The sequence below is a fragment of the Stylophora pistillata genome, chromosome 10 (assembly GCF_964205215.1).
Source record: "Stylophora pistillata chromosome 10, jaStyPist1.2, whole genome shotgun sequence".
Classification (NCBI taxonomy): Eukaryota; Metazoa; Cnidaria; class Anthozoa; order Scleractinia; family Pocilloporidae; genus Stylophora; species Stylophora pistillata.
Window position 1 is genome coordinate 17,424,711 of NC_142528.1, and position 11,435 is coordinate 17,436,145.

At 40.8% G+C, this 11,435-nt stretch overlaps 1 protein-coding gene and 2 pseudogenes across 1 annotated transcript; 1 reads left to right on the plus strand and 2 right to left on the minus strand.

Annotated features, from left to right (window-relative positions):
* Positions 1 to 1,651: 1,651 nt before the first annotated feature.
* On the minus strand, positions 1,652 to 2,884 carry LOC148722048 (uncharacterized; annotated as a pseudogene).
* Positions 2,885 to 3,063: 179 nt separating this feature from the next.
* Positions 3,064 to 4,593, plus strand: LOC148722049 (uncharacterized). The gene has a single exon (XM_088736990.1). The coding sequence runs from the start codon at positions 3,064 to 3,066 to the stop codon at positions 4,591 to 4,593; it is 1,530 nt and encodes a 509-aa protein (XP_088593116.1).
* A 5,119-nt stretch (positions 4,594 to 9,712) lies between these two features.
* On the minus strand, positions 9,713 to 10,873 carry LOC148722050 (uncharacterized; annotated as a pseudogene).
* Positions 10,874 to 11,435: the final 562 nt, after the last annotated feature.

Genomic DNA, 11,435 nt, shown 5'->3' on the forward strand with positions numbered 1-11,435 from the left:
CAGAAGTAATGGCTGTTTCCCACCAGACTGCATACCGGGCAATTTTGAGTGCATCTCCTTGATGATCAACATGACTGTACAGAGGCTTCGTTAATATCACTCTTGCTGGTCCATGCGTGTCAACTGTTTTGTGGTTGAGAACTCGAATGATATGTCTATCGCCCTCCAACAAAGCTCTGCAAAACTCCTCTAAAGTCATGCACGAAACCACCCCGGCGCGATTAGCATTATCGATCATGATTTGCACGATAAGATAGTCCCTCACAAGAGTATACTTTGCTTGATTCAAAACAAAGCTGTGCAAAACTCCTCTAAAGTCATGCATGAAACCACCCCGGCGCGATTAGCATTATTGATCATGATTTGCACGATAAGATAGTCCCTCACAAGAGTATACTTTGCTTGATTCATCATCTCCTGTCCATGATTTTCACAGTTTCCCCAGGACGATTACAGCGTCACGTGAAGCTTGGCTCTTATCAAACTTCCTTATTTTGTCTGGGGTGATAAGGAAGCTTACGTCTTCTTATTCAATGGCATAAAATGTTCATGTGGCAAAGTAGTATACCACATCTGCAAAGCACTTCCCGAAGAGACTGGGTCCGAGTGTGGTAATAAATTAAAAAACGGCGCAGTCAGAAGCGTGGAACCAAATATTGATGAGCCGAATATTAGGGGATACTATTGTCACTCTCACATTCAAACGAGTCAAATAAAAGTCAAACAAACAAATTTAATCTATCACAAATTTACAAATATAATAAAAAAACTTTAACAAGTAACAAAAATGTTTTCATCTTTCTCTCAGCATTTTCCTCTTGGCTTTTTTACATTTCTTCTTGTCTTTCTCTCAGCGTTTTCCCCTTGTCTTTCACTCTTCATTGCTCCCCAGCGTTTCTTCTTCGCTGTCTCCTTCGCAATCTCCGTATCCGATGCCTGTTTGCCGTCAGCCTGCATAATCTCACCAAACCCACCAGTTGTTCATATCCCGCCCTACTGTCCATTCTCCGTGTCATCAATTCGTTTATCACTAATGCCAAATGGCTGCAAAATGTATGAATAACCATCTCCACATACTCCGTCATCTCTGCACTCCTTGGTCTCCCGTCTCGAGCCCCATACCAAAGGTTTATCAATGTGTTGAGTCTATTTCTTGTAATTGGATTGCTCCAGTTCATAAACTCGTGGATACATAGCAAGAGTTGCGGTAAATTTTCGCTTCCTTCCATCTTGCAATGAAAGTGAAAAAAAGTGACGCCAAAATTATACCTAGGATTTTATCCCCTGGGATATCAATGCCTCGATACCATTGGAGGTCTTGACCGCCGCTGCAAACCCATTATAAAAATAGCGACATCCGCCATTGTTTTAAAATAATTCACCACGTTCGTCACTTCGCTATCTCCACTCCATTTCAAATGCAATGCGGTAAATATAACAATATGGGCTAAACCCGTTGCTACTCTTCTCACCCCTTCCATGACTAAATCACGAGTGACAATCTTTAGTGTTGGATGGATTTTGTATTTCGTTTTTAGTTGAATAGAAGTTCATTAGTATTGTTTCGGAGATGACAAAAAACCCACACACACACACATTTTTTGAATAAATAAAATGACATTTTATTTGATTTTTTAATTACGCTACATGACTACTTGACCTTTTTAAAATGCAATGTTGAAATACTCACGCCTTTTTTTGAAATATCTGCTAATTCATTTGTCAAAGTTTCGCTGAGTTGCATTTCCACAACTTGAAATTTATTGTTCCGTAATTCGATACACTGAATTTGACTCGGATGAAAGTAATAGGTGCCTTTCTCTACTTCTTCCAATGGTACCTGATGCAACAAATCCGCAGTTTGATCTCCCATGAGAACGGGGTTGATCAGGGATGAATATACGTACAAACTTCTATAAGCTCGATTCTTGAAAGGCACATGGTCAGAAGAGCGATTTACGTGTAAAAATGTCGACGCTATATCACTCGTTAAAAATTGATGCGTCACGGGATTATTTCGATCTACAAACGATATGTCGTAGGTTTCATCTAACAATGTACTGGCAGCCCTTGTGCTGTGTGATTTAAATCTGGAAGTGTTAATTCCAGAGTCAGTGAGAACAGTCTTCACCCACCGGCTTATAGTATCTCTACTAACTTTCCTGAAAGGTTTTTGATAACTAACAAACAATTGGCCTTCTGAGCCTCTTAAGTTTTGTGTTCTTGTTAAGTACTCTTTTAACGTAGATACAACACATAGCGTTTTATTTTCAAAAGCTGTAAGTTTAACAAGTGGGTTGTTAACTCCTGGTCTGCTTTGCTTCAGGTGTCCCACAAGCTGGAAGGTGTAGCAATTATTTGAAAAAGACATGCGGTCAATATTCAACATGTGTACTGTCTGACCTCTTTGGCCAGAAACTAATAAAATTAACACAACGAGTTTCAGTGTCAGTTCCTTTAATGACAGTGTGTCCACAGGGGATAGAGACTGGAGATATTCCAGGACAATTGACACATCCCAAATTTCTGTGTATTGTGGTCTTGGAGGTTTTTCTTGAAAAATGTCTTTCATCAGCCTGGACACTAATGGGTGTTTTCCTACTCATGTCCCATCCTCTAAAGTAACATAGCTAGACAAAGCACTTCTGGCAGTGTTGATGGCATTGTATGTAAGGCCTTGTTGATATAGCACAGTGAGAAAATCAAGCACAGGCACTACAGATAGTTGAGTGTGATCGATTTGCCCCTGAACAGAAAAGTTTTACCATTTCTTGATGTAGGTACTGTATTGTTTCTTTGTTCCATTTCGCCATGAAGCCATGATGAGGTTTGCAGCTGCTTGTGAAATACCCTGATCCTGGATGGACTGCCAGACAGGAGACATGCCAGCATAGTCAACTTCTTTCTCAAGGGGTGAAACTTCTGGGGAGAATGCGACAGTGAAAGTAGGTCCTGGTGCTTTGGCAACACAAAGGGAATAGGCCTTTCCCAAGATATTTGAAACGCAAAGGTGACTGGGAGCGCGTAGCTCGAAAGCGAGGCTATGGTAAGTACATTTCCAATATGGCGGCAAGGGAAACAGTTCCTCGAGGAGTAATTTACTGTTGTGTGCCACTTTGCCATAGTTATAGTGGCAAAGTCATCAACGGAAAGAAGGTAAAACTTCACAGAATTCCAACGGATAGTAAAGCTAGAAGAATTTGGATTGCTAGACTCGGAAATGTGCGGCAAAATTTTTTTGCGAAGTCTGGAACAAGAGTCTGCAGCTTGCATTTTAAAGGAAAAGAAGGCCCAAAGCCATGGTGTCAATTTCCAACTTTGTTCCCCTCGAAGCCCGCCCCGAAATCTCCACTTCGAAGGAATAAACCCTTGCCTAACAGATCGAGGGGATCGGTAACATCTTCAAAAGTGCAAACCTGTCAAGAGGAATCTAAATATTCATCGATTTCCACACAAGTTCTCTGCAACGGAAACAACTTCAATCACTGTTTCCACGACTATATTCCTACCAAGGTATTCAATTATGACTCGGGAGATATTTCCAGGGATGGATCAAGAGATAAAGGTGTTCAGTTTTCAAATTCGATTGATAATGGTGTTCAAACTGCAGTTGAAATGAAAGATTTTAGTGTACAAGTGAACCTGCCTTTGCTCACAGCAGAGGACCTTGAAGGTGATGACCAGAAAACCAGATTTTACACCGGATTGGTCAATTTTGGAACTTTCATGGTAATTTTTACCAGCTTATCACATATAACTGGAAAGCTAAATTACTGGAATGGAAAGGATGCACTTAAGGAAAAGACATATCTGGATGATGATGTTAAGCAGAGGCCAGGCCCTCAAAGGAAAATGAGACTTGTGGATGAGTTTTTGATGGTCTTCATGCGGCTAAGGCTTGGACTACTGGAACAGGACTTGGCACAGAGGTTTTGTGTTTCAGTTAGTACAGTTTCAAGGACTCTAATCACTTGGTACAATGTGCTTGCTATGCATCTAAACCATTTAATTGTGTGGCCAAGCAAAGACATCATTGCAGCCAATATGCCAGAATGTTTCAAGAAATTTCCCGATACACGTGTAATAATAGACTGTACTGAATTTTTCATAGAGATTCCTTCATCTTTAGTTAATCAAGCGATAACATACTCAAGTTACAAGTCCCATAATACATTCAAGCTGCTAGTGGGTATCAGCCCTACAGGAGTAGTCACATTCTTGTCAAAGTTATGGGGAGGTAATGCATCTGACAAGCAAATTGTTAAGGAAAGTGGTTTTCTGAATCTCCTTGAAAAAGGTGACAGTGTGATGGCAGATAAGGGCTTTACAATTAAAGATTTACTGGATCCACCAGGTGTTACCCTAAATATGCCCCCAAAGCGTGACTCAAATAGGCAACTGTCAAGGTGTGAGGTTGAGCAAACAAGGAGAATTGCTGCAGTGCGAATTCACGTTGAATGTAAAATGGAACAGATAAAGAATTTTAGGATTTTGCAAGGTGTCATCCCTGCTACAGAATGGCATAATGCGAACAATATTGTGCTAATTTTTGCAGCTCTTTCAAATCTTGAACCTCCCCTTGTAACTCAGTAGTAATTGTCATCATACTGAAGATGAAATTCCCAGGGTTATGGGTTTCTCAAAACACAAAGTCCCCAGTGTTTTGAGATACATTTTTATTCCCCTAGTCTTTGTTCCATGTGGTATTATCTAAACCTGGGCTGAAAAAATTGTTGCAATTCCCCTTAGTTCCCAACATACATGTATCTCTGCTGTGAGCCTGAGGTCAACACCAGAGGGAATCTGGTATTTGCCTTTAATGATATACCTTTGGTTTAGTTACCAAGTACTATTTTTCAAGGTCTTGTTACCTATTAATTATTTTCTTCTGTTGTTCCAAGGCAGTGTTTTTAAGTTCATGTTCTCGCAGAATGTTTTTTTGTAACAAGTTTTGAAAATTAATGTCTAGGCTTACAACATGTAGTAGAAACTATTCAGGTACTGTAGCAAGGTAGAGTAATTTATGAAGCACTGTCAGTTTTGTCTTTTGCAATATAGTCAATTTGTTGCCAACTTTTTGATTGGTAGCACCTGACACCTATCGTTGTTTAATTTAATATCTATTTTCTCATAAATGTGGCTAAAATAAGGAACACATCTAAAAAAACAAGGACACATCTAAACCAGTCGCTAGACATTTTCATTTACCTAATCATTCTAAGCAACATATGGCAATCTGCGGTCTTTCCTTGCACTTAGGTGGCACGGAAAGCCGTAAAAATCTTGAACAAAAGCTCATCTTTCAAACCGGCAGTCTCAATCCCACAGTGATCAATGAACGCTTTTCATTCCACTAATTTATTCATGTTTTTCTCGTTGCCATGCACCCACCAATAATGTAGCTCCATTTTCTGCCTTTAAAAGCACACACAACCCACAATTCCTCTATTCGCTCCGACGAAGGGCTAACGCTCGAAACGTCAGCTTTTGTAATCATTACGGTGGCCAATTAACCATTTCAACTTTGTTGATATATCCAAATTAGTTCCTAAAATAAGCATGGCATACACAATACTTTTTAGTAGCCCAGAATTTCAATATCTTATTCGATCAAGCCCAAGTTGAACTCTTGGGTATGCAAGTTCTTGCATGAGAAATGAATCAAAAAACTTTTCTAGTTTCTCCAATATAGGCAACCAGAAGTTTGCATTAAACCTAACTTTTTCATGAAATATGCAGCCATTAGTTCCCTTAGCTATAAACATTCCCCAATAAAATTCTGTTACAAACATTTGCTGGTACAGCTGATAGAAGTACTTATGCATCCTATTGAGCTGCAGATGGGTAGAGTTGCCCTCTTGTGTTTTTGTACAGATGTGCTGTTTAAGCAGGACTCCTGATAGGGTCTCTCCATCTTTTACTTGGATGAATTTGAACTCTGCTACACCAGGGGTTTCTTCTGTTGGATCATGCACAATACGATCAGGACTTGCCCCCAGAAAGCCATGTGTCTTACTAATAAAAAAACCACAGTTTGTAAAAGAAAAACCACACTTTCCCTCAGCCTCCATTTTATCAATAAAGGAATCTGCAATTGCATCCTCCTTTTGCAAACCCTGGAGCATTGCATGAGTCTGGGGCACCTTAATAACCATTAACAACTCCTTGAGAGTCTTTGAAGGGGAAGTGGTTGGTTTGAGGGAGGCCACGCGCTTGCATTTTGAAGCAGTTATTCTTCCTTTTCTGTACAAAAACCAATCACCATTTTTACTTTGGAGCCTTGTTTTTTTTTCCACAACTTCAACTTCATCCTCGGTAAAATTCAGTTTTCTCTTTATTCCCTTCCCTTTTTCTTCTATGTTCTTAATGCTTGGGGGAAGGGCTGCATAAGGTGATATGCAGCCTACATGAAAGAAATTACAATCCTGATCTGATTTCTCCAGTTCACACGTCTACCACAGGTCCTTTATTTATGGAAGCAGTAGATGGACTCTCAGTAAAAGGGCAACTTGATACTTCTTCATAAGCAGCAACATTGTTATCACTTGAAATTTCTTGCTCTGAGAAAACAGTTTGCTGCTTTTTAACAGCAGTAAATAGAGCACATCGAGGATTTACTAATCTCAGGCCATCCAAAAGGCTAGAGAAAAAAAAAATTAGGTACTGTGGGACATGCTTTGTATGTTCCATCACTAGGCACAGCTGCTAATCTTGGTATTTTACCATACTGGTGCTTAACTGGTCTCATCTCATCTATAAGCTTGGGGCCAAGTTTCCTTTTGCGTGGCTTGTTCCACTCACAAGGTTTGGATGTGCAGGCAATGTTGTCAGCCATGGTGTTGCGATGGCTCTTCACATAATCCTCTAGGGCAAACAGTAATGCTGCAATGTGGTTGCAAGCCTCACCTAACCTGAAACCAAAGGGAGTATAGGGGAGTGGTGAGAAGAAAGCTCTTTGTCTTTTTAAGTCAAATTGAGCAGATATTTTCTCCCTTCTCTTTCTTGTAACCTATTTTTTACAGGTGAAATCAATTTCTTACCCATAGAATGGGACTTAAAGTCTATTTCATGATATTTGATTACAATATAAACACTGCACAATAGCACACCAAGTATTATTATTATACATCACCAATAGAAAGAAGAAAACAGCAAAAGCAATTCTTCAGTTTCCTTGTACAAGTCACTTGACATAAAGTACCATAAAACGACAAAGCACAAGACAAACAGAGGAAGAAGATTAAAACTCATTATAACAATTAATTTCCCTTACCCCGCTGTACAATTACAATCTGCTGAAAACACTTTAGCTGTTTCTTTCACAACCGAAACCCAAGTTCTGTAAAAGGGGTCTTGACGCATGGATGGTAACACTGTTGCCTTCACGAAGCAGTAACTGCTCGTCTCACTGATAAGACTTAACTCGATCTTTTGTACGTGCCCGTCCTTAAAAAATTTGAATGCTTTCAGTTGTTTGAAACACTTCACGTCTTCCCTTTGGAAGAATTTACATCTTCCATAAACCAAATAGTCTATAATTTCTTTATAACTAATCGGTGGCAGTTTCGAAAGATCACTCGTCCAGTTGTTCAAAGCTCTAGGATCTGGAAGATCCTCAGATGGACTGCGAAGTTTTTCAGCAGCTCTCGTTTCTCGCTCTTGTTTCTCTCTCATTTCCCTTTCTTCGATCGTCTCAGTCCCATCTTTATCCGCTTCAACCACACGTTGGACAAGTTCCTCCTTTCGTCCTGTTGTTTTCAACCCGCGAGCTTTAAGCCATGTTTGTAGATGGTCTTTGCGGGCATGTGACTGAAGCCATTCGATTTCCGCCATCTTGGAAATGTACTTACCATAGCCTCGCTTACGAGCTACACTCTGCCAGCCACCTTTGCGTTTCAAATATCTTGGGAAAGGCCTATTGCAATTTATCATTCTCAGAAGTTGTGGCCACCAAACTTGAGTGGGCCAAAATGGTAAGATCATGATTCCCTGTGGTACTTGATCCTCCAAAATGTTTTGTAAACAACATCTGTGAATTTGACAAAAAGGAGGAAAAGCATAAAAATACAAGGAATCCCAGCTAATAGTAAATGCATCCACAAAACAAGAGGCTGGGTCAGGTTTCGAAGAGACAAACCTGGGGAGCTGTGTATTAAGTCTACTTGCGAATAGATCAATTTCTGGGATGCCCCAATGGGTAGTTATTTGTGTAAAGATCTCCCTTTTTAAGGCCCATTCAGTGTGGTAATATAAGCGGGACTCTTTGTCAGTCTCAGTGTTTTCTACTCCAGCAATGTGAGTTGCTGTTAACCAGGTGTTGTTATTTACACACCAATCCCATATGTCATATGTCACTTGATTGCAACTTGTAGATTTTGTTCCACCGATAGCATTAATATACGTTACAGCTGTTGAGTTGTCACAAAGTATTTTGACATGCTTATTATTTAGCCTTTTACCAAAAGCTTGCAAGGCGAAGTGAATTGCCTTCAATTCTAACTCATTGATGTGCAATTGGCTTTCTGTACCAGACCACAAGCCTTGGGTTGTATCACCATCAAGGTATGCACCCCAACCCTTTTTTGATGCATCAGTTTTAATCTCAATGACAGGATTTCCATGTGATATTAGATTTAAGGCGGTATCTACATTTTCAATCCACCAAGCAAGATCATCTTTTGCACTTGGGAACAGGGATATGAGAGCCTCAAAGTTATCCTTATGTTCTCTTAGAGCCAAGTTCTTTTCTATCTCTAGTTTCCTATAATTTATAAAGTTTCCCAAACTGTACCCCAGGTAAGCTGGAGACAAGTGTGCCGACTAATTGGGCTAGCTCGGTGATGGTGGTTTCATACTTGTGTTGCATTGCTGTACAGTTAGCTTTTACTTTCACTTTTTTGTCATCAGTGAGGGTAATTGTCATTGACACAGTCAAGGACAAAACCTAAAAATATGATTCGCTGAGCTGGTGTGACAGATGATTTTTGCCCATTACTCACAAACCCCAAACTTGAAAGTAATCTCTACGTATCAGAGATATTAAGCAGACATTCATTGGCATCTCTACCCTGGAGGTACGAATCACCTAAGTACCCCACATTCAGGTGACCTTTCTGTCTTAAGGTAGAGTACACTGGTTTCATCAACTTAGTAAAACACCTTGGTACAGATGAAAGCCCATTTGGCATACATGTGTATTGGTAGAGAAAACCCTTCCAGTAAAATCTCAGATACTTGCGATGTTCCTTAGCAATGGGAACTAAGTAGTAGGCATCTTTTAAATCGATTGATGCCATGAAACAGTTTGGAGTCATGAGTCGCACAGCAGACCACAGAGTATCCATTTTGAAATGGTCTTTCTCTATGTGCTTGTTAAGCCCCTTTGAATTCAAAATCATGCGGTATTGACCACTTTTCTTTTTTCTGACAAATATAGTGGAAATGTATTCATCTGGAGTGTGTACAGGAGGCTCAATGACACCTAATTCAAGCAGGTGAGCAAATTCTGAGGTAATTATTCCTTCCTCTTTAGAGTCAAACTGGATTTCAGGCCTTACCCTTAGTTGAGTTGGATTTGCAATCTCTAGGTGGCAGTGCTGTACCATATCCAATATATCTTGGTCTGCTGTGATACTCATCCATTTTGAAAGAAAATGCCTCAGCCTACCAGCAAATTCATTTGTTGTTAGACTAACCTGTATAGGGTTTGAGCTTAGTAGTTCTTCTTCTTCCCCTCCTGCTTCCTTCTGAAGTGGAGACGTCTCTGGAAGTTTAAATTCTTGGAGTACTTATTGTTGGAATTGTGAGGGCGAACATATATCTTTCCATGCCAGCCATGGTGTTGCTGGCTACTTTTTGAGTGATGAGAGCTGCCATCCTTGGTGAGCTTTGAACTCAGCCTGTTTGTGTCTGAGATGTCTTTAACAGCCTTTGGGAGATCATCTCCAAACAATTCGGCTGTCACTGGATTTGATGGGCTGCAAAGGTGTCTATAATTTGTATGGAGTTGTGGTCTCATCAACTCTCTCCGTCGATAGTTTAACTCCTGGTTAGCATTTGCCAAGAGTAGCACCCCATCCATTAGGGTACTAACAGTATCTTCTTTCTGAGTTTCTGAGTTGCCCATCAACTTGTTCACCTCTGATACGACTACAATTATTCCTTCAATCAGGCTTTTCTGAACCTTTTGGAATTTTAAGTCAGTTGACCAAGCTGACTCATCTAAATTGTTCCAGACACCCTGAGTGACCTTTGTCTCCGACAGGGTGGCGCAATTTTCGGGAGTTTTGTGTTGTTTCTTTAACTCTATTATTTTGTCTTCGTTACCTTTCTCCCTCATAATCTTATCCACAAGTGATGCAAGTTCCTCGTCGATAGCAGGACCGACATGTTTGGTGAGCTGTAGGGTTTTTGTCAGCTTAGTAATCAGAGGATTGCTGTTCTTTCCTTGTTCGTTTAGTCTCTTTTTCTTTGCGGGTGGCTCTTCCTTGACCAGTGATTGAACATCGTCCTTAGACACACTCAAATCACAATCATCGGCTGAGTCTTCGTCACCATTGCCGCCTGAACGTGATGCAATCAGACTTTTCAAGTCATTGAAACCCGCGATCATTGAATCCCTTAGGCCTTCAAATGAACCCTTAATGGCTTCGGCAATAACGGAACCAAGAGCTGCCGCGTTTAGGGTAACACCAGAACTTCCTTCGTTCACCGAGTTCATGGGTGCTTGAGCAGTTTAAGGCCTTTTCCCGCCTTTTTGTGAGGCTGGTTTTCCAGCTGATTTATGCACTTCATCAGTGCTAAGGTCCTCCTTAGAGGATTTTTCCTTACCCCTGACCTCTTTAGGAGGGGTTAAAGAGGGATTGTCAGCCATTTACAGCAGAAGATGCGGCGCTTTTCCTCTCAGTTCTAAAAGTGCAGTTGGACTGTCGAAGGTGTAAGCTTGCACTGAGTTGGCGCATGCGCTTGCTATCTCATGTGATGTTACAGCACAATAACAAGGTAGAATCATGCCAAACACCCACACTTTATCACTGGCCCTGAAACCTCTTGACCATGTTCACATGCTCGCCAAATGGGATGACTGGTCTGTCTTCAAGATCTCTCTTGCAAATGAAGCAGAGCGTGGCAAACACACGTCCAGCGGTGTTTTTCGTCAATCCCACCATCGAAGATACTCCGGAGTGCACATGGTGGGCACAGAGGACTCAAAATGTGGCAGGGGTCGGCAGTGCGTAATGTCGCTGGTTTTTGAACAAAGTGAACACAGATTTCAATATGGCGGCAAGTAACCTCTCGAGAGCTGCAGTTCGAGAAGCAGTTTTGGCTGACAGAGATCACTTATCCAGACCTGCCAACCCCTGATAAAGGAAAATCTGGAGACCCATACAAAAAAAATCGGGAGATTGTACAAGAAACACTGAGGTTCAATTTAT

Bases quoted from the DNA above. Each gene is read 5' to 3' on its own strand.
- LOC148722049 (XM_088736990.1), top strand. From the start codon at position 3,064: ATGGCGGCAAGGGAAACAGTTCCTCGAGGAGTAATTTACTGTTGTGTG.